This window comes from Leptopilina boulardi, unplaced genomic scaffold (assembly GCF_019393585.1).
Source record: "Leptopilina boulardi isolate dan_hultmark-lab unplaced genomic scaffold, ZJU_Lbou_2.1 LbouV2_285, whole genome shotgun sequence".
In the NCBI taxonomy this organism is placed as follows: domain Eukaryota; kingdom Metazoa; phylum Arthropoda; class Insecta; order Hymenoptera; family Figitidae; genus Leptopilina; species Leptopilina boulardi.
The window spans coordinates 635,347-658,893 of NW_026137846.1; the positions used below are offsets into that span (position 1 = coordinate 635,347).

Sequence of the window (23,547 nt, forward strand, 5' to 3'; positions counted from 1 at the left end):
TGAAAAAACTTGAAAAAAATTGGTAGTAGATATATAATAGTTGAACCAATTGAAATTTTTTTATTTCTTTTATTTCAGTATTTTGTCTCGCATTTGAAAAAAACAGACTTAAAAATCATACAAAATTTTTTCTTATTCCTTATGACTCCCATAACAGAAATTCACTTGAACTTTTGATTTTTGATAATTTGGTTAATAAGGACAAGCTGTCCCCATTTAACCTGAGTTTTCGAATTTTTGGGGTAAATGGGGACAGCTTGTCATTATTAACCAAATTGACAAAAATCAAAAATTCAAGTGAATTTATGTTATAAGAGTCACAAGGAATAAGAAAAAAATTTGGTATAATTTTTAAGTCTTTTTTCTTTGAAATGCGAGACAAAATACTGAAACAGTTTGACTTTGATTTTCAAGTTTTTATGCATTGAGCGATAACTTTTTTTATCTTGCTGCCAATTGTCAAGATAAATGCTTGTCAATACTCAAAACCTCTTGCAGGTGATCTGAAGTTAAAATATTGACGTTGCACTTAATTTTAAAACTATAAATTAAGCTCCAAAACCTCTTGTCCCCATTTACCCCAACTGACCCTAACCTTAACTGAAATTAATTTTTTTTATGGTAAAATGCAATATTTTTTCTACCTACATGGATATAAAAGTGATTTTCATAATATTGGCAGAACAAAAAGCAGGCAAAATGTCATAAGTGTTATGTGTCCCCGGAGGCATTTTCAGTGCTTAAATGAATGGATAGTCGAAATTTTAGTGTTTAAACAAAATTAAAAGAATGTTTCGTGAAAGATTAGTTCTATATTTAAGGAAAATCAACTGTTGGTAATTAAACTTTATTTTATACTACTTCCAGAAAATAAAAATGACGTGTCCCTCACTTTTGTATTTTCTTATTTTTTCGGCAGAATTTCGTACTTTTACCTAATACAGTAGGACTCCGGTTATCCGAGCTAATGTGGACCGGACCTACCTCGGATAAGGCGAAAACTCGGATAATCCGAATTGTTATTACAATTTAACATTATTATTTAAACAATTATTATTTATTACAAACGGGAAAATAATATTGTATATTATAAAATGTATTATAAAATGTATAACATTTTCTTGAGATTTGCTGCCAGACAACTCAGTATACCTTACCATGTTTGGCATGGTGGTAGAAAAAGCCGCAACAATTTTGTAATTGAATGCAAATTTGTATAATAGCTTCAATGAACGTAATCAATCATACAGGCTTACAAAATAAACTTTTTTTTGTTTTTTGATATTGGAGTGGTTTCTAATGTATTTTTTAGGCGCTGAATGCGATCTCGGGTCTTAAAATTGCCTGGTTTGTAATTGCTTAAAAACTATTGCATAAGTAATTGAAAATTTGTATTTAAAATAATTACTGTTATGACGCATTATTTAAAATATATTATTTTAATCATACAATTTATATTATCATGTAAGCGATATTTAAAAAATATCAAAAAGTTTTAATACTGTTATGTTGTATTACAAAAATAATTGCGTCCAATAAAAATTATTGTCGAAAAATGTATATGATGAAATTTATATTTGGTTGAGCCTCATAATTGAAACAGTAACAAAATAATTCTTGAAAACCTCTGAACAATAAGTTTTAAGACAATCCAAGCAATTTTGAAAAAACTCGACTGCCATATTGAATCTGTCATTTTGAATTTTCGAAATCTAACTTCAGATTCGTGATCAGCGACTCCAATAATCCCCGCGTAACGAATTTCAAACAAATCCATCCGCTGGGTTTATCAGGGGCACGAAGGGGTTAAGATTTGACGATATCTGACAAAAAACCGTCTGCCATAAAATATATATGACTCTAATTTTGTGACCACTATTCATTTTGTTAATTTAACATGTTAAACTGTATAAAAAAAAAATTTCAACCTCAGAATCAAAATTTGCCAACTCAACTTTTCTGGAAGCTGAATCTTATGCTCGATCTCAACGCTTCCTACGATTTTTGGACTACTCAACTAGAGTTAACTGAGTTTTTATCAAGTATTCTTTCATTTTCTGGGTTTTTGTAGATTTTTAATAACTATTTTTTGCAATAAATAATTAAAATAAAAAAATTTTTAATAACGTAATCAGACGCAGTTTTTACTTACGAATCCATTGATACCAAAAACTCATTTTTGTCAAAAATATGACTTAACTAAGTTTTTACATCGTACGGCAGTATAATATCAACGCTTGCGCATTTTCACACGCTGAGAATCTACTTTTTCTTCGTTCTTTTATATTAAACATATTGAACCTTTACCACTTGTGAGATATAGGACTATATTTTGTCAAATGAAAAATACCCTACTTTTTACAAAAGATTTCAATATTTTAACGAATAGTATTTAAGTATATTCGCTTAGGAATATTGAAATCTTTTGTAAAAAGTAGGGTATTTTTCATTTGACAAAATATAGTCCTATATCTCACAAGTGGTAAAGGTTCAATATGTTTAATATAAAAGAACGAAGAAAAAGTAGATTCTCAGCGTGTGAAAATGCGCAAGCGTTGATATTATACTGCCGTACGATGTAAAAACTTAGTTAAGTCATATTTTTGACAAAAATGAGTTTTTGGTATCAATGGATTCGTAAGTAAAAACTGCGTCTGATTACGTTATTAAAAATTTTTTATTTTAATTATTTATTGCAAAAAATAGTTATTAAAAATCTACAAAAACCCAGAAAATGAAAGAATACTTGATAAAAACTCAGTTAACTCTAGTTGAGTAGTCCAAAAATCGTAGGAAGCGTTGAGATCGAGCATAAGATACGAAATAAAAACTTAGTTAACTCGACTTGAGTGTTTTCTCTTTCGAAAAGTGGCATGAGCCGGACACTGCATTTCGATGGGAGCAAGCGTAAGTCAACTTCGTTAAAGTTCGGATTTTCGTCGGGTGAATTCGAAATCCTATGCATTTAGCTTGAGTTAACTAAGTTCTTACTTCTGAACGAAGGCTCGCGCTCGCCTACCTTCTCGAAAAGCACTACGTAACTCGAGTTAACCAAGTTTTGCTTTTAAAAAATAAAACGTAAGTCAATTATTTAATATAATTTGTTTAAATAATTAACTTTTGACTTCAGAATTAAAAAGAACTCTATCAAATTACCTAGGAAGTGAAGTTAGATTAAAGAATTATTTTTATTACATTAGGTTTTTAAATACAAACAGTTTTTCGTCATTTTCTCCGTTCGAACAAAATATGACTTAACTAAGTTTTTATTTCGCACGGCAGTATAATAATGTTAATGCGTGTGTATATGTGTATTAGTGTTAGGTTCGTGTTCTATGTATAGTATAGGTTAAAACGTGTGAGGGCTAGAGTAATTTTGTGTGTGATTAATATTGTGATAAATATTGTAATCTTGTGTGTGATTTCTGTATAAATACATATAATATGTACTAAAATGTAACGGCGGAAATTGTCTGCTGTTGGAGTCAGCTGTAAATCAAGTTTTATCACATTGTTTTTCACAGAATTAAATTTTTTTTTAAATTGCAACTGTTATAAAATATACATTAAATTAAGGGAAAAAAAATTTACCTATGCAAGAAATTTATAAAAGATTACTTCATTTTATTATAATCTTAGATTTGAAATTTTCTTAAAGTTATTAAAAATATTTATTTAATTTGTTTGTAATAATTTTAATTTATTTTATTTTTTATTGCTATTTCTGTCATGCCCGGAATAAGGGAAAATTTAATGAAATTTTTTGTTTTGTTCAATTTATTTTTACAAAATAAATTAAGGATTTTAAAGAACAATATTTAAATCGTTACAATTTCATTTTATTTATTTTAATAATTTTCCAGTTTATTGTTTTAAATATTTATTAATGTAGTTAAGGTAAATGGGGACAAGAGGTGTTGGAGATAATTTACAGTTTAAAATGAAGTTTAACGTCAATATTTTAACCTCAGATCACCTACAATAGGTTCTGAGTATTCTTGACAATTGGCATCAATATAAAAAAAGTTATCGCTCAATGCATAAAAACTTGAAAATCAAAGTCAAACTGTTTCAGTATTTTGTCACGCATTTCAAAGAAAACAGACTTAAAAATTATACCAAATTTTTTTCTTATTCCTTATGACTCTTATAACAGAAATTCACTTGAATTTTTGATTTTTGTCAATTTGGTTAATAATGACAAGCTGTCCCCATTTACCCTGAGTTTTCAAATTTTTGAGGTAAATGGGCATAGCTTGTCCTTATTAACCAAATTATCAAAAATCAAAAGTTCAAGTGAATTTCTGTTATGGGAGTCATAAGGAATAAGAAAAAATTTTGTATGATTTTTAAGTCTGTTTTTTTCAAATGCGAGACAAAATACTGAAATAAAAGAAATAAAAAAATTTCAATTGGTTCAACTATTATATATCTACTACCAATTTTTTTCAAGTTTTTTCATCCCTTAATACAGTAATATACTTCTTTCTTAGAAACTATGCTGTCCCCATTTACCCCAAATTTTATGAAATTTTCTAAATTTTGGGGTAAATGGGGACAGTCAGTTTCATGCGTTTAAAGCTTATCGAAATTTTTTTCTGTTGCATAAAATTAATCCTGGGAATGTAAATAACAACTTAAAAAAATAAACCCGCAAATATTACCTTTTAAAGGAAGAAACTTACGTAATTTGTGAAAAATAGCGATTTTGTCCCCATTTACCCCTACTGACCCTAATTTGAATTATTTAATTTTATTTTATGTTTAATTAATTGAAAAGTATTAAATGTTAGTTACGAAATTACTATAAACTTTTTTTTTAAAAATTAATATTACAATAATCTTACGAAATATTACACAAATTTAATATATTATCTTACATTTTGGAGTTATTAGCCTCAAATTATTTAATTTATAATGAGATAAATAATTATATTAAATAATTTGGATGTACTTCTGAAGTAGGGGTACCTCCGATCTTAATGAAACTTGGTATACTATTGTATTTTGGTGCGCTGATTACGAAAATGATAGTGAAAATTGGCGCAAATTTGATTATCATGGTAAAAACCATAAAAAGACCATAAAATCATGGTTTTTTGCGATTATCTCGTAAAAAACAAAAAATTTCGAAAAAAGTTTTAGACAAAAGTTGTAGATCTCAAAAAAACACACATTTTATGTTTTATGCATTTTTTACAAAAAGTCATTATTTTTCGAGAAAAATCCAAAGAACGAAAAATACCATGATAATGAAAACATATACAGCAGTCATGGTTAGACATATTATTTGACTCGTATATAGTATCATATTCACCATTACTCAGGATCCAACGAATTCCGCAAAATACTTTCGGCCATATCCACCCCCTCTCGCCAAGGTTTTTTTAAAAAGAAAAGCGAGCAGTACCTTACGCGTACGAAGGCCGTGTTTACTATTTTGCGTTTACCGCTGCTGTAGACTCCACAATTTCCGCAAATTACTTTCGGACACATCCACCCCCTCTCGCCAAGATTTCTTAAAAAGAGAAGCGAGCAGTACCTTACGCGGTTGAAGGCCGTGTTTACTATTTTGCGTTCACCGCAAAAAATCATGATTTTATGGTGTTTTTTATGGTTATTACCATGATAATCAAATTTGCGCCAATTTTCACTATCATTTTCGTAATCAGCGCACCAAAATACAATAGTATAGCAAGTTTTATTAAAATCGGAGGTACCCCTACTTCGGAAGTATAATTTTCGATTCTATTTGAAACATCATATTTATTTCTTTGCTCCATTGTAAACAAACTGCCTTTATAGTATGATACTGAACAATGACGTCACAGCAGATTTCGCAAGCTGTCAGTCGTGTTTGAATGTAATAAATTTTTTAAACTGATAATTTATATGATAATTTAATTTTTAATGTCTAAAAAAAGTGACTAAAAATTAGTGAAAATTATAACGAAATTAAATTAGTAGCTCACTTTTCACAAATTCAGATTTAGTGAGTACGACATACATACTCTGTCCATTGAGAGTTTGCTTTCAGAAAACGATAAGTTTTCGACAATTTCCCCTAGAACATCATAAAAGGAAAAAAGTTGTCGAACTTTACAATTTAAGAGCGCACAGTATACGATTTTGTCATTTTCTTTGTCAAAACCTTATATCTCTTGCACAAATGGACTAAATTTAACGATCCTAGGGTCAAAATAAAGCTAAATAAATGTAGAATAGAGGAAAATTATAGAGAATCCTTGATTTCATTTTTTGAGGCCTTACAGACTTCAGCGAAGATGGTCATTTTGTTAAATACGATAAATTGAAGTGTATGAACCAGTAAATCATAGTGAATTTAAAAAAAGACATTTTCCTAAGCATTTAAGGTCGCCAAATGCGAAAATAATGTTAAAATTTCGAAATTCAAAATGGCGGACTAAATTACTAAAATTTCTAGAAATTGATTAGTGGTATTGGTATTAGACTGAGAGCCTGCAACATAAGAATTCACGTCATTTTCTAATGCTTAAAATTAAGCTTATCCCCTCCTCTTACAGTTCCTCATGTCTAAAGTTCCAGTCTGGCTGACGAAATATGTTGTTTATTTATGATTGTTGTGAACAAAGTTTTTTACAATTTACGTCATTTTATCAAGCCTAATTTTTGCAAATGTCCAGATGTATATGTGTGTGTGTATGTCACAAAATATTGTGTACAAATTATCTCAGAAATGTTTTGACGGATTGTCCTGAAATTTTGTATGCTTAATGCAGTCATTAATACCTAAAATCTGACACAAGGATTTCCGAATATATTCAAATAAGTTCGCGTCGAGTACGGAACCCTCGATTTCATTGCGAGTGTAACTCGCACTTATCCGATTTTATTTATATTAATAGACCTAACCTTAAAAAGTGTAAAAAGATTTTAGCATATTGTCGCGTGGTATTCTCGCCACGTTATTTCACGTAAAATTATGCTTGTGGACAAAAGTAGGAAATCCTTTTCAGACAGAAGTGGGCCACTGCATTGACGTACTGTTTCGACAATTAGAGTTTTTGTATAAACTAAGGAAGTAGTTTTTTAAAAATTAATTCCAATGTTTTAGTGATTATCATATGCCACCAAAAAAGATAAACGGACTGGCTATGAGTCCATCAACTTCTATAAATTGCTTCCCAGTGTGCACAACCTGTAACTGTTCTATAATGATTAGGGGCCATTCATTAATTACGTAAGGACGATTTTGGCTAATTTTGACCCCCCTACCCCCATGTAAGAATACATAAGATTTTTCGGACCCCCCCACCCCCTTCTTACGTAAGTTTTTAACAATATTAATGTAATTGTAAAATTAATAACAACAATACAAATGGAAAATACTTGGCAAAATCTTACGTAAGATTAGCTTCTACCCCCCCTCCCCCGACGTAAGACCATGTAGAGATTTTATAAACCCCCCCTCCCCTTAAGGACCCTTACGTAATTAATGAATGGCCCCTTATTGAAATAAAGAACTATTCTAGAACAGATCTAGAACAGTTACAGTTTATGCACACTGAGTTGTGGCTGTAAAACAACTAAAAATCAAAAAAATTTCGGAACGCGCTGCTTGTGTTACTGCCGGTATAAGCCGATCAAGTTTTCAACGGCCATTTATTGGAAAAATTAATCATTTAACATAACAATCATAATTCTTGATGCTTTTACTTATTTTAGATGAAAAACTTGGGTGGCCCACTTCTGTCCACAAAATCGTAAAATCGAGAATTTCTCTTTTTTTACATATTGATGTAAAACAATATGTCAAAATTTTTAATGTTATGCTTGCAAAACGTTAGGTAATTCCTTTCTCTACAAATAGACACAAAAAAATTTTCCAAATTATAACTTTTTTAACATTCTATAGCCTAAAAGGCTAAAATCCAAAGTGTGGCTATCACTTATATTATTTGTTATACAACACATATTTTTTAAACATTTGTTTTTATACCAAATAAGTTCGCTTCGAGTACAGAACCCTCGATTTCAGTGGCACTTGTCCTATTTTATTTTCAATTGAAATAAACATTTTCTTTAAATAAAATGTGAAAAAAATATCAAATCAAAAAAGGAAGAATAGGAGGAAGAGAAAAAAATTAGAAAAAAATAAATAAAACAGAGAAACGAATAAAAATACTTATGGAAAAAGTCAACTTTTTTCAAAAAGAATTTCTTTTTCGAAAAAAGCTTAATTAAAACAACTTCTTATCATGTTTGTTAAATTATTTCTATAATCTACACACAAAAATGTGTGAAAATGAATAAATTTTAAGCCCATTAGATAAAATTTTCTTCGTTTTTGGGAGAAAATTCATGATTTTTTCTATTATTATCAGTTCTTTCCTGACAGCACCAGGACCATCAACTCCAAGCGTCCTCGCTATATTTTTTTTGTAATCTACACGTAACAATATATAAATTAATAGTTTTGATTGAAAAACAAAACCCTGAGCACAACTCTCCACTCTCCCCTATTATTATATATTTCATATAAAACACATAATAAATTTTACAGAATGTTATCTGGATGACTAGATGCTTACAGACTACATAACATAATGTGTGCGACTAGGTCCGTCCGAAGGTAAATTTTGCGCTAGACACAAATCCTGTGTTCAAAATGCTGGGCGATCATCGATAGCGTCCTGTAAGGGGAAGTTGCATACCCCCACTCTATCTGCCGGGCCATAAACACGGAGCTCGAGGGGGCGATTTTTTACATTTTCAAAATAGTCATAGAATAATTAATACATCGAATGTTTATGCGAATTTATTTTTGTACGTTGAAAATTTATTAGTGACAGATAACTTTTATGTATTAAACATTGTGAGTTGGCAGCAACAAAATGGTCTGTCATTTTACAATGTACTTTCAAATGATACAAGGAAAAACATAAAAAAATTAGGCTTGATAAAATGACGTAAATTTTTAAAATTTTTAATAACTTTGTTTACAATAATCATAAATAAACAACATATGTCGCCATCCAGACTGGCACTTTAGACATGAGGAACTGTAAGAGGAGGGGATAAGCTTAATTTTAAGCATTAAAAAATGACGTGAATACATATGTTGCAGGCTCTTAGTCTATATAACTTGGTATTCCAAAGTTTTCGAGGTCGCTGAATTCAAATATGATGGTTAAATTAAAAATTTGAAAATGACATACCAAATATGTCGGACTAAATTTTTTAAAAATGTTTAGATTTGAAGAAAACTTTGTATTGCAATGTTTTTGACGTCACTGAATGTTGATTCAATATGGAGGACAAAAAGTTTTAAAAATGCTTATATTTAATAAAAATTTATTTCTTTAATGTTCTTGAGGCCGCTGAATTAAAATATGTCGGTTAAATACAAAGTTTTGTTCAAATCTAAGAATTTTTCAAAATTCTGTCCGCCATAATGGATCGTACATTTTGAATTTTTTAATTTAACCACCATATTGGAATACCAAGTTTCGAACAAATCAATTAATTTTTAGAAATTTAAGTAATTTTGTCCGACATTTTCAATTTCGTCATTTTAACATTATTTTCGTATTTGTCGACCTTAAATGCTTAGGAAAATATCTTTTTTTTAAATTCACTATGATTTACCGGTTCAGACACTTCAATTTAACGTTTTTTAACAAAAATGACCAACTTCGCAGAAGCCTGTAAGGTCCACAAAATGAGATAAAGGATTCTCTATAATTTTCCTCTATTCTACATTTATTTAGCTTCATTTTGACACCTGGATCATTAAATTTAGTCCATTTGTTTTAGAGATATTAGGGTTTGACAAAGAAAATGACAAAATCGTACACTGTGGAGCGCGTTTTTTAAATAAAATTTAATTTGAGCGTTAGTTCGAACATATGCTTCAAATTGTCATTTCTAATTTCTAGTCGTCCAAATGTTTATAAGTCCCAAGTTTATGAGGGTCCTAATAAACTACATGTCACAGTAGAATAAAAAATTAGAAATTTGTTAACATTACAGATAATTAATTTTGAACAATATATTCGGAATCTGCAAATTCTCACGACTCCAATGATATGTAATAAAATTGTAAATTCTAAGTGTATACATTATGTATAATTATTTAGAAATTAACTAAATTATTATAGGGGAGACTGGGGAAAACCGGTCATGTTAACAGTTGTAAGGTCATCTAATGTTGTTGAAAAGGTCATCTAATTGCGCAACTGTTTCCTAGAGACACATGTACCTTAAAATGTATTGTTTAGCTGCTGCATCAATTTTAAAAAAAATTTGCAAACTGGCCGGTTTTCCCCACCCCTGAGGTAAACCGGCCACCTCTCTGGGGCAAACCGGCCAGTTTATTTTGTTTTTGCTTGTTTAGAGAATTAATTCTAAGGAAAACGTCACTAAATATAAAAAATCAATAAATAATCTTCCCAATAAGGAAAATAATAAGCTGGATTAAATTTCAATTAAAGAAACATCTTATTTATTTAAAAACAAATATTTTCAACTAATTGTTGTCGTTCACAAAGAAACGTCTGTCGGTGAACTTTGTACAACTTCGTAAATCTCCGTAAAGTGGACAAAGATTCACGAAAGCGTGCACGAAGTTTTCTAGCCGATAGGTAATCTTCGTGAATTTCTGTTGCAAGGGAAACAGACATAGGCCGGTTTACCCCACAGGCCCATTTTGACAATTAAGACCTGTATAAAAAAAATGCTTAGTAAAATCATTAAATAATATACCGATAAATTTAACTGAGGAATGCACCTTTTAAACCTAAAAAACAATTTTAATAATTATTACACGATTTTCTCACAAACTGCTTATGAACAGATACGCAAAAATTTCTAGCGGAAGCGAAAAAACAATTTTTGTTTAGAAAATTGCATAAACACAATTAAAAAATGTCAAACTGAAGAAATGAGTTATTCTTAATATAGTCTTTTCAAATTTATAATTGACATATTTTAAAGTTTGACCAATTCTGAGAAACTAACACCTGGCCGGTTTGCACCAGTCTCCCCTTTTATATTAAAAGCAAAATGTCCTAAGTGTAATCCGTCCCCGGAGACATTTTCAAGGTTTAAATAAATGATATGTTGAAAATATAGTGTTTAAACAAGATTAAAAAAATGTTTCGTGAAGTATTAGTTCTATATTTAAGGAAAATCAAGTGTTGGTAATTAAACTTTATTTTATACAATGTCTAGAAAATGAAAATGACGTGTCCCTCACTTTTTTATTTTTATGTTTTGCCGGCAGAATTTCCTACTTTTGCCTGCTATTTAAATTACCTTATAAGCAAAAAATTGTCTTTACCATCGCATAAGCAGCAGAACACAACAACGAAGTGTGTTAAGAAAACGAAAACGATATAAGTATAAATCTGCTCGTTTGTCATGGAGGCAGAAAAAGCCGAAACACTTTCGTAATTGAATTTCTGTCAACAGTGTAACGCCTTGAAAAAGGAAAGTAAATATTTTGAATTTTATATCGGTATGAAATTTTATGTATTTTTGGATTCTCTTTCGAATGAGACCAACCCCGTCGATATAAGTATAACCGGTTTCATTTTATAAGCGAAAAACGAGCAAAATGTCAACAGTGTAATGGTCATAAGTGTAATGCAAATTTGTATATATATATATATATATATATATATATATATATATATATATATATATATATGGCTTCAGTAAAGGTATTAAATCATAGAGGCCTACAAAATAAAACTTTTTTCTTTTATCTTGATATTAGAATAGTTTCTAATGTATTTTTGGGCGCTGAACACGATCCCGGATCTTAAAATTGCTTAGCATGTCAGGATTTTGAAAAAAGTGGGGGTAAAAACCTCCAAGAAACATGTTTTTATGGGTGTTTAATATGATTTTTCTCTTTAACCTGACGTGGTAAAAACTTTAAAAAAGTCTTAAATTAAAGCTTAAATCGTGTACTACATGACCCGTACACGCAACCCTCCCACCTAATTTTTTTCAATAAAATATACCCGCCCACACAAAAATTTTTTTTTAAAATTTTTTCGGCGAAATGAATAGATGATTATTTGTTTTATGTTTATAATGTTTAAGGACATAAATTTTGCATTTTGCCTATATAATTTTTAACCCCTTCGCAGTCCAGTTAAAAATCACTTATAAGCCTAAACAGAGGTTTAGAAGAGGTTCTAAACAGAGCTTCCAAAAAATTTGATTTCATCCTATTTAAGATTTTTGGGTTTATCTGTCACCAAATTCGAATTCAGCGACCCCGAAAACCCCCGAGAAAAAAATTTCGACCGAATCCCATCATTCTTGAAATTATCTGCCATATTGGGTCGCCAAATTGGATACACCATTTTAAATTTTGAAAATCTGACGTCATATTTGTCATTAGCAACCCAAAAAACCCCTAAGTAACGAGTTTTAAGCGAATCGAATCAACTTTTAAATTTTCATGGTCGCCATTTTATGTCCGCCATTTTGAATATTTTAAATCTGATTTCAAATTCGGATTCAGCGACCCCAAAAACCTTAGTATACTTATCACCAGTCAAATCAAATTATATTTAGTATTATTATTTTATCAAAAATTGACAGAAATAAATTTTTATAAGATATGACGATTTCTGACAAAAAAACCGTCTGCCATTAGAAATATATGACTTTAATTTTGTGACCACTATTTATTTCGTTAATTTAACATGTTAAACTGTATAAAAAAATTAGTTTCAACCTTAAAATCAAAATTTTCCAACTCAACTTTTCTGGATGCTGAATATGACAATTTAAATGAAATGAGCCATATATATATTGCAATTACTGCAGACAATTTTATAGTAAATTCTTGGAAAATAACAACTTAAAAATCTATGAATTTTGCTATGCAATATTTCAGGAAATTTACTAAGATAATTTTTTGGAACTTAACCAAGAAAGTTAATAAGGGAAACTACTACTACTACTACTACTACTACAAATATTTTCAACTAATAGTTGTCGTTCACGAAGAAACGTCTGTTGGTGAACTTTGTAAAACTTAGTAAATCTCCGTGCAAAGTTTTCTAGTCGATAGGTAATCTTCGTTAATTTCTGTTGCAAGGGAAACAGACATAGGCCGGTTTACCCACAGGCCCATTTTGACAATTAAGACCTGTATAAAAAAATGCTTAGTAAAATCATTAAATAATATACCGATAAATTTAACTGAGGCATGCACCTTTTAAACCTAAAAAACAATTTTAATAAATATTACACGATTTTCTCACAAATTGCTTATGAACAGATTCGTAAAAATTTCTAGCGGAAGCGAAAAAACAATTTTTGTTTATAAAATTGCATAAACACAATTAAATAATGTCAAACTGAAGAAATGAGTTATTCTTAATATAGTCTTTTCAAATTTATAATTGACATATTTTAAAGTTTGACCAATTCTGAGAAACTAATACCTGGCCGGTTTGCCCCAGTCTCCCCTATAATATTTAATATTAATAGTTTAAAATTTATCTATTTTTTAGGGTTCCGTACCCGAAGGGAGAATCCTATTAATGAGACTAGTGAAGCAAGGCATGTACCCCCCCCCCCCCTAGCGGCCACACGAATTTATCTAGAGGGCTGAAATTTGGTACACATATGTATTTCAACGTGCAGATTACAGGAAAAATATAACGAATCTCATAGGAATTGATTATCATAGCGTTGTCAAGGAAAAACCATGAATTTTTACGAAAAATCCCTAAAAATGACTATGTACCCCCCCCCCCCCACTGGTGGCCACATTTTTTCACATAGAGATCTCAAATTTGGTACACTTATGTATTTTTACGTGAAAATTACAGGAAAAATATAGCCAACATGATTCGGATCGATTTACATAGCGTTGTCAAGGAAAAATAAAAAATTTTGAAAAAAAGCGTTTAATCCTCCTAGCGCACACACTACTTGACCAAGACAGTTAATATTTGGTATACATACGTATTTTTGCGTATAGATTACAGAAAAAATATAGCGAGCACGAATGGAGTTGATGATCATATTGTTTTTAAGGAAAACACATATTTTTAGAAAAAATCATGGATTTTTCGAATAAAAAAAGAAGAAAATTTTATCTTACGGGATTCAAATTTATACATTTTTACGTATTTTTCGTGTAGATTACAACAAAAATATAGCGAGAACGATTGGAGTTGATTATCATAGCGTTTTCAAGAAAAAACTGATAATTTTCGTTATATGAGACACTTTAACCCCCTTCAATTTTAGGTTTAACCCGTTGCCTGTCGCTAACGCATATATGCGTAAAACTAAAACTGTCCAAAAGTGTTCTTTACGCATATATGCGCAACTTAAAAAAAGTGATGAAAAACATCTCAAATATTTCTGAAACTGGTTACTCGGGGGTTTTTGGGGTCGCTGATTCCGAATCTGAGGTCGGTTTTTCAAAATTCAAAATGGCGGATCCAATATGGCGGACGACAATTTGAAAATATGATACAGTTCGCTTGAAAATGGTTACTCAGGGGTTTTCGGAGTCGCTGATTACGAATCTGATATCCGTTTTTTAAAATTCAAGATGGCGGATCCATTATGGCGGAAAATTTTTCAAAATTGATCGGATTCGACTGAAGCTCGTTACTCAGGGGTTTTCGGGGTCGGTGATTCCGAATATGACATCAGATTTTCAAAATTCAAAATGTCGGATCCAATATGGCGGACGACTATCTGAAAATCTAATGCAATTCGCTCGAAACTCGTTACTCGGGGGTTTTCGGGGTCGCTGATTACGAATGAGACATCAGTGAATTTTAAAAAACTAACATCGAATTAGTAATCAGCGACCCCGAAAACCCCCGAATACCCATTTTTAAGAGAATTACATTATATTTTCAAATTGTCGTCCGCCATATTGGATGCGCCATTTTGAATTTTAAAAAACTAACATGGGATTCGTAATCAGCGACCCCAAAAACCCCCGAGTACCCATTTTCAAGCGAATTGCATTATATTTTCAAATTGTCGTCCGCCATATTGGATCCGCCATTTTGAATTTTGAAAAACCGACCTTAGGTTCGTAATCAGCGACCCTGAAAACCTTAAGATACCAAGTTTCATAAAAATTCATTAAAATTTTTTTCAACACACTTTTGGCCCAAATAGTGGAAATCTCGTCGACAGTCAAGGGGTTAAGGGTACGGAACCCTCGGTTTTAATGCGAGTGTAACTCGCACTTGTCCGATTTGTTTACTTTATTTTTTATGTAAGATAAATTTACTTTTAATGAATTATGATATTTCTTAATGTTCAGTTTTCATCATTTTTATAAGCCACAATTTTTTTAAACATACACTAATGTAATTATGAATACGTGTTTAATTGAAATATCAGTATACAGAATTTTCTCTGTAGGTAAGAAAATTTTTCGTTTGAACTTCCTCTCTCTGTTCTTGTATATATGTTACGGCAAAGGTACAAATGCCGGTAAATGTGCACATTCACCGGGCTATTTGGTAAAAGTGAAAAATGTTTTACAGAATGATAATTGTATGTACATTTACCAAGGAAATTGGCGAATATACACATTGTCCATCCTCGTTTGGTAAGTGAAGATATTATATATATAATTGTGTTTATTTAAGTGAAGAACAATATATAAAAATAATTGAAGAAGTGAGTGATGCGAAAACCAAGTCAAAAAACAAAACGAGTACTGATTACAGTCGTTTGCAACGATTTGACATTTATACCTGTTGGTAAAAAAAGAAAATTAATTTTACCTCTATCTAAGAAAAATAAAACTATAAAATATTTTGTAAAAAATGATGAAATTTTTCATATAATTCATGAGGCACATTTAATTGTTGGACATGGGGGTAGAAATAAACTTTAAAAAGAAGTAAATAATAAGTATAGCAACATTACTATAGAGATGATTATGCTTTATTTAAGTCTTTGCGAAGCATGTCACAAGAAATCCAAGAGTAGAAAGAAAGGTTTAGTCGTGAAACCCATACTATCTGCAGAATTGAATTCAAGATGCCAGGTGGATTTGATAGATCTCCAAACACAGGCAGACAGAATCATTACGCGAAGTTGTAAATACACAATCCTTGAAAAGGACAAGGATTTAAAAGGTGTTTCTGTAAAGAAAAATGTGATACTAGAAGGTGCAGCTGCAAAGCTGAAAATATTTTATACAACTCAAAATGTCATAGTTCTGCCTCCTGTAAAAATAAATAGTCATGAGTAACACATAGTAACGCATAGTTGTCATTAAATTTTTACTTTGATCAATACGATAGGGTAAATGTATACCGATTTTTTCCATCTTAGGTTCAAATAACTCAGAAAATAATGTGGAATTAACATCTGAAGAGAGCCGAGATGGGCCAGTACTTTTGGGTTAAAGTTAGTCTAAGCCCATCGTGAACAGCTTTACTTTTAAATAAGTATACCAAAAATCAGAAAGTTTTATTAATTAGATTAATAAAAAAACAACTTTTTGTAAATTACTGCAAAAAATGTTTATAACAATAACTTGAATAAATATAAAAATTTCGCACCTCTAAGAAAACTAGTTTCATGTCGAAAAAAAACATGGATTTTTTTAAAAATAATTTTCGTCGGAAAGACACAATGCATAATAAGAAAATTTAATATGATTAAAAAATGAATTCAGAAATCTCTTCCCTCGGTAGTGATTGCGGCATCCTTAGCTTTTCTTTAAAAATTTGTAGTCCGCCATGTTGGATATGCAATTTTAAATTTCGAAAATCTGACGTCATATTCGTAATGAGCAACCCCAAAACACCTCCGTGTAACAAGTTTCAAGAAAACTTCCATTTTTAAATAAATTCTCGCCATATTGGATACGAAATTTTGAGTTTAAAAGAAAAAATTAAAAACTAACGTCATATTCGTAATCAGCGCCCCCGAAAAGCCCCGAGTAGTAATTTTCGTGAGCGTAGCTCAACTTTTAAAGTGTTGACTTATGTTTTTATGACTGCAAAGTTTAAACTCGTTTTTCTCGAAACTAGATTTTTCAAAATGGGCGGAAGGATTACTCCTACAATTTTTAACGGATTTACTTGAAATTACTTAGGGAAGTACGTAGATAATTCGTTTGAATTTTTTTTCTAGGTACTCATGGAAAGTAGAAAACCTTCCGCCCGTTGAGGCTGTTTTAAAAAACGTGGTTTTAGTAAAAGTGATGTAAAGGCGCCATTTTGAAATTATTTTTTTTCGTTTTAGTGTAGTTTAATACATGTGTTTTACGTTAAAAATACCCAACATCATTTTACCGTACCGTTTTCTTAAAATAAATTATTGAAATAAACTCTATTTTTTACGTGCTCTAGGTAATGTTACCCCTTAATTGTTTAACAATTTTTTAACATAAATAGAGACCTGCCGGAAATAACTTTTTCTTACATTCAGCGAAAAAAAGTCTGCAGGGGAGTTTACAGACAGAGAACTTCCAGTGAGATACTTGTTTATTACTGTATAAGGAAGTTTTTTAAAATTTAAAACCGATTCATTGAAAACTTTGAAAAATGTTAAAGTATTAAGAAAGCGCGTGCGCCACGCTAGAGCGTCACCCAACTCTGTGCATGCAATATGCCCAACTTTCCACAGGTGTAATATTTAATTTAATTAAATTACTAATTAATGTTACTTGATAATTAATTAATTATTATTAAATATTAAATTAATACACATGAGTATCTTACTTAAAATTTATTTATACAAAAAATTACCCAGTTAATAATTTTATATAATATATAAAACTTTTAAATAAATTTTTAAAAATTCGTACTTCTCTTTACTGAGAAAACGTACGTACGTTCTATGTTTAGGTCTTACATACTGCTTGTCGTATCAAGAAATTAGAACAACAAACGCCTCGGTGCGCCTGAAATGGTTTTAAATGAACATTGCTTGCACTCTAAAATTTCTTGTCGATTTTGATTCTTTGAGGTTCCCGGAGTATTTTTAAACAAAGAAGAAAATAATCGGCGGAGCCCTTTTCGAGAAAAATAAATTTTTTCATTAGTAACATAACCCCACAAAAATAAAAGTAATATGTGCGGATGACCCGAATACCCTACCCCTATGTATTTTGGTGCGCCGAACACGAATCTGAGGTCATATTTGCTTCATCACGTCAGGATTTTTTTAACCTCAAAAAATATGTCTGATTTCATGTAACATACAAATTTTTTAAAAATTGGTTAGATTCACTTAAAACTCGTTCATCGGGGGTTTTAAGGATCGCTGATTACGAATATGAAGTCAAAATTTAAAAATTCATCAGCCATATTGGATCAACCATTTTGAATTTTTTAAATTTGACTTCAAATTCTTAACCAGCAACCCCAAAAACCCCAGAGAAACGAGTTTTAAGTGAATTGTACCTCAAAGATTCAAAATCGACAAGAAATTTTAGAGTGAAATCAATTTTCATTTAAATCCATTTCAGGCGCACCGTGATGCATGAAATAAAAACTCACGTGCGAAGACACATGAGAACTCATAAAAGAAAGAATAAATGACTACACAGGGTTAACACCCATGTAATACGTTATATTGCTTCCTCATGGAGGACGCACTGTAATACCAGAATTTTACGAACTCCATTTTTGATGTATCTTTATGTTTTCCGAGCTTAGGAATCCAAATATCACATTTTTAAAAAATGCCGTTCCGCACGCGCGTGTGTGTATATGTATATATTATAACATTTAAAATTGTTGAGAAAAATTATGCTTTTATACTTTAGCAGAAAGTTCCAATTTCTGAGTAAAAAAGTAAAAGTACAAAAGGGAAAAGTAGATGCTAAAATTATACATAAAAAGTGGCATTGTTCGATAAACCATCCCAATTATCAAAAATTGAAGGTTGAACTTTTTTCTTTAAAACAAGACCAAAGCTAGATTGATCACATTCTAAAAGAAAATAACAACTTTAACATTACTGACAAAAATGTTTTAAAAAATGAATCATTTTTTTTGAAGTTACATAATTAACAAACATACTTGAACGAAATTTAGCTGGTTCTGCAGGTACAGTTGCCGGTACTGCAGGCAGTTCATCCGTATTTTCAATACCAAGCAATTCCTTATCAAGTTGTTCTTGTTCCAATTCTTCTAATTCTTTTTCTAACTCATCTTCATCTATATCTTGACCGAATGCAACAGGATTTGAGATTGCGTCTGAAATTTCTCGAGCAACATCCTGTTGTTCTGCAATGTCATCCATCATATCATGAACTTTGTCAACATCCCTAAAAGAAAATTTTTTAAATAATGTGAAATATTATACACTACAAAAATTGTTTTCCAAATTTTTTTTCTAAAGAATATTACATGTGTTGATGTGCAGCTTTTAGAGCATCTGCAGCACTTTTCATTGTCGTAAGAACTGCAGTATTAGTGTTAGCACTCTCTAATGCTTCTCTCTGCATCTCGATTGTGGACAATGTTCCATCTATTTGTTGTAATTGTTTTTCATAGCGTTTTTTTCTTTTCAACGCTTGAATAGCCGCTAAAAAAATAAAATACATTATAAGAAAAGTTTTACGTAATGAAATATAAATTAAAAATTTTGTAATAAAAATATTCTACTTAAAACATTTTTTAAGGTATTACAAAAACAGAAATTTCCCTTTCGTGTTCTGAATTATTTTAAATATCTGGTCCTTACGTGTAAGTTTGAAATTCGAAAAAATGAAAGTTATATGCATATACATAAGTAAATGTAAGCAGAACATTTATTATTTATTTTCTTTATCTACAACAATTACTAAGTACAATTACTACGTACTCGAATGAATTCGAGCATATTAAAAGTTCAATTTTTATTGTCTTGCAAAAATTACTAAATTAATCAACAGATAAATGAATGACTACATATTTAAATTACAAACTCATGAAAAATAGTAAATAGCTTACAAACAATCGAATATTCAATTTAATTTACACAAGTACTCGACTATTTTCGAGTACTCGATTATTTCAAGTACTCGAATTCACTCGAGTGATCGAAGTTACTCGAGTACTCGAAAATCTTCGAGCTTTTTATACAGCTCAGCTTGACTCGAACTCGACTCGAGCTCGAATTAATAAAACTTGACTCGGCTAGACTCGAAAAACGAAAAGCTCGAAAAATCTCGATCGAGCTTCGAGCTTTTTGTAGTATAATATAAATGTCATATATATAACGCCTTGCCGCTGAAATTTTCCCATTGCATTTTCCCAATCTAAGGTCCACAATTCTTATCAAAAACAAAATTTTTTCTTCGATCGTATATTATTACCTTCTATATGAATTAAAAGATTTCGATAGAAAGAGAAAATTAAAAATTTCAGATGACTTTAAAAAAAAAAATTTACTTTTTCTTAAACCAAAATGTTAAACTCGACTTTAAAAAAAAATCTTATTCATACAGAAGGCACTAATGTACGATTGAAAAAAACTTTTTTTTTTTGTTTGTTTTTGTTAAGAATTGTGGACACCAGATTGGACGTAATGAGAAAATTTCAGCAGCGAGTATATTGAGGCCATCCATAAATAACGTTGCACTATTTTTCACCATTTTCGACTCTCCCCACCCCCATGTTGCACATTTTGCATACATTAGCGCCATTTTTTCTATTGAATGTTGCAAATTCTTGAACCCCCCACCCCTTCAAGCGCAACGTAATTTATGGATGGCCCCTATGACGTTTATTTTATCATTAAATTCTATTTTTTTTCAATAAAAAAATTATATTTCGAAGGTTTAAATATATAAGAAAACATCCACAAAAACTGGTATTAATTTATTTCAATGCGTTTGAGAAAAAAATTACTGAAATTTATACATTTTTTGACTTTCTATAAAGTAGGGCCCTTAAGATGCAACAGTTTTAAGGCAGCTTTGCTGAATTTACGCAATGCAATTTCCTTTACAACTACTAGCGCTGATTTTGAGACTCATCTTAAAATAAGATTTTCTTTCTGCTTATAAAAAATTATCATTATTAGTTAATTATTAAAAAAAACTGTCCATTACGTATTAAGTATTTTGTATATATTCACAATTTGATTGATCTTTCATCGAAAAGTATCCGTGTATATAATATTTGCTAGATTGCAAAACTGGAACATAATTAGGCAAAGTATTTATGAAATCGAATATAAAAATGTAAGAAACTTATTTTTTATTATTTAAAATTCATTTTTAATACAAATTAATTCTATTCAAACTTCATTTTTACGGTAATTTTTAAGTTAAAAACTGACGATTTTCTATAAATATTATTATTTAACTGTAGTAACTAAATTACATATTTTATAAAAAAAAAAATTATGTACATTACTATAAAAATTAAAAAAAATTGTGTAATGTAATTTTTCATAATTTTTTAATAGAAATTTCTACATTTATCTGCATGAAATGTACATAGGTACCCGGGTACCTTGTCCGCCTTTTAAGGGTGAAGAAACTTTGTTTATTATTTCCGAATAAATAAATAAAAAAGGTACATTATAAATAATATTAAAACATTTTATATGGATAAATTTGAGATGTCAAAAAACCTTAGGTCGGTACGATTTAAAAAATTACGAAAAAAACCAATTTGAAAATGCAAAAGGTATCCGGGTACCTCGTCAGTCCCATGAAGGTTAAATAATTTTTATATTTTTAATAACAATTTTATATAAACAAAATATTTTTTTGTTATTTTTACCAAGTCTCTTTACACGTCTTTTCTTTATTTTTTAATTATTTCTCTCATATTTATATTTAATGTAAATAAAATTGTTATTAAAAATATAAAAATTATTTAATTATTTATTGATTTTGTTAAATATTATAAAAATACATTATCTTTAAAAGAAACTTAAAGCAAACCCAAATCTGAAACATGTAAAAGCAGCGGTACTATGTATTTGTTAATTAAGGGTTGATTAAACAATGCTATGTGTAAAAATTAATTAAAGTATTAGACGTTTACCTTAACTAATAATATTGCACATTTCTCTCAATATGTCATTAATTTCGTAATGAAGAACTAAAATCATTAAAATTGTTTATAAAAATTGTTTAAACAATTAAAATTTTTTTAAAAAAAAAACAAAATCAAAGGCGTTATGCAGAATTATATCATCTTTAAAATAAGACCAAGAACGTCAAAATCGGTTGAAATTTGTAGGCTCTATGTTAATTTGTCTACGGCCCACTGTGTAGCTTAGCGCACGTGGAGCTTGCACGCAATTTTTAAAAATTCATTTAAACTTATTTAACTCATCAGGCCTTTTACGGCTCTTTTTGCAAAATCGTCTGTACATTTTCAACCAAATTTAATATTTTTAGAAATATAAGCCATTAAAAAAAGGTCTACTTTCGCAAAGTCAAAATTTTAAAAATTCATAACTGAAAAATTTGGCCGATTTTTCAAAAATAAAAAATACGTATTTCATGTTTTTCTACATAGAATAAGAAAAAAATATATTTACCTGAATTTTAATACTCGACTACAAATATCTCGTGGAGTCGCCCATATAAATATATATATATATATATATGGCTCATTTCATTTAAATTGTCATATTCGTGTCCCTTGCCAAAAAAAATTATTTGATATAACCTTACTTGAAATTAATTTGTTTATATAGTAAAAAGCAATAATTTTCAATAATTTTTCTACTTACAAGGACATAAAAGTGATTTTCATAATATTGGCAGAACAAAAAGCAGGCAAAATGTCATAAGTGTAATGTGTCCCCGGAGACATTTTCAATGTTCAAATGAATGAAATGTCGAAAATATAGTGTTTAAACCAGATTAAAAAAATATTTCGTGAAGTATTAGTTTCATATTCAAGGAAAATCAAGGGTTGGTAATTAAACTTTATTTTATACAATGTCTAGAAAATGAAAATGACGTGTCCCTCACTTTTTTATTTTTATGTTTTGCCGGCAGAATTTCCTACTTTTGCCTTAAAATTGCCTAGCATGTCAGGATTTTGAAAAAAGCGGGAGTAAAACCCCCCAAAAAAACGTGTTTTTATGGGTGTTTTTTATGATTTTTCTCATTAAACTGAGGAGGTAAAAACTTTAAAAAAGTCTTAAATTAAAGCTTAAATTGTGCACTACATGACCCGTACACGCAACCCTCCCACCTAATTTTTTCAATAAAATGGGGTTATACCCCCCTCCAAAAAAATTTTTTTAACATTTTTTTGGCGAAGTGAAAAGATGTTTACAGTAGAATCTCTATTATTCGAGATTCCGTATTATCCAAGGCACCGATCACGAGGTGCATGCTCGGATAATACGATAAAACTCGGATAAAACGGATAGAACCGATATGCATTAACAATAATTATACCCAAAAGTTAATCTACGTTCATTAGATTTCAACATTTCTATACATGTGTGATTAATTTTCTTTGTACCACATTAAATACATAAAAAAATGACTAAAATTTTTGAATTTTCGGTATTTACTCCGTGTTATCCGAGTTTTCGCTTATCCGAGGTACCTCTTCCTCACATTACCTC

At 30.0% G+C, this 23,547-nt stretch overlaps 1 protein-coding gene across 1 annotated transcript in view; it reads right to left on the reverse strand.

Moving 5' to 3' along the window:
• The window catches only part of LOC127282173 (charged multivesicular body protein 4b), a 91,845-nt gene that overhangs the window by 15,729 nt on the left and 52,569 nt on the right, over positions 1-23,547 (reverse strand). Inside the window, exons 3-4 of the mRNA XM_051306288.1 lie at positions 19,365-19,542; positions 19,035-19,282 (exon numbers count right to left, since the gene is read on the reverse strand). Of these exons, the coding sequence (XP_051162245.1) occupies positions 19,035-19,282; positions 19,365-19,542 (426 nt within the window). The remainder of the gene's footprint in view (positions 1-19,034; positions 19,283-19,364; positions 19,543-23,547) is intronic.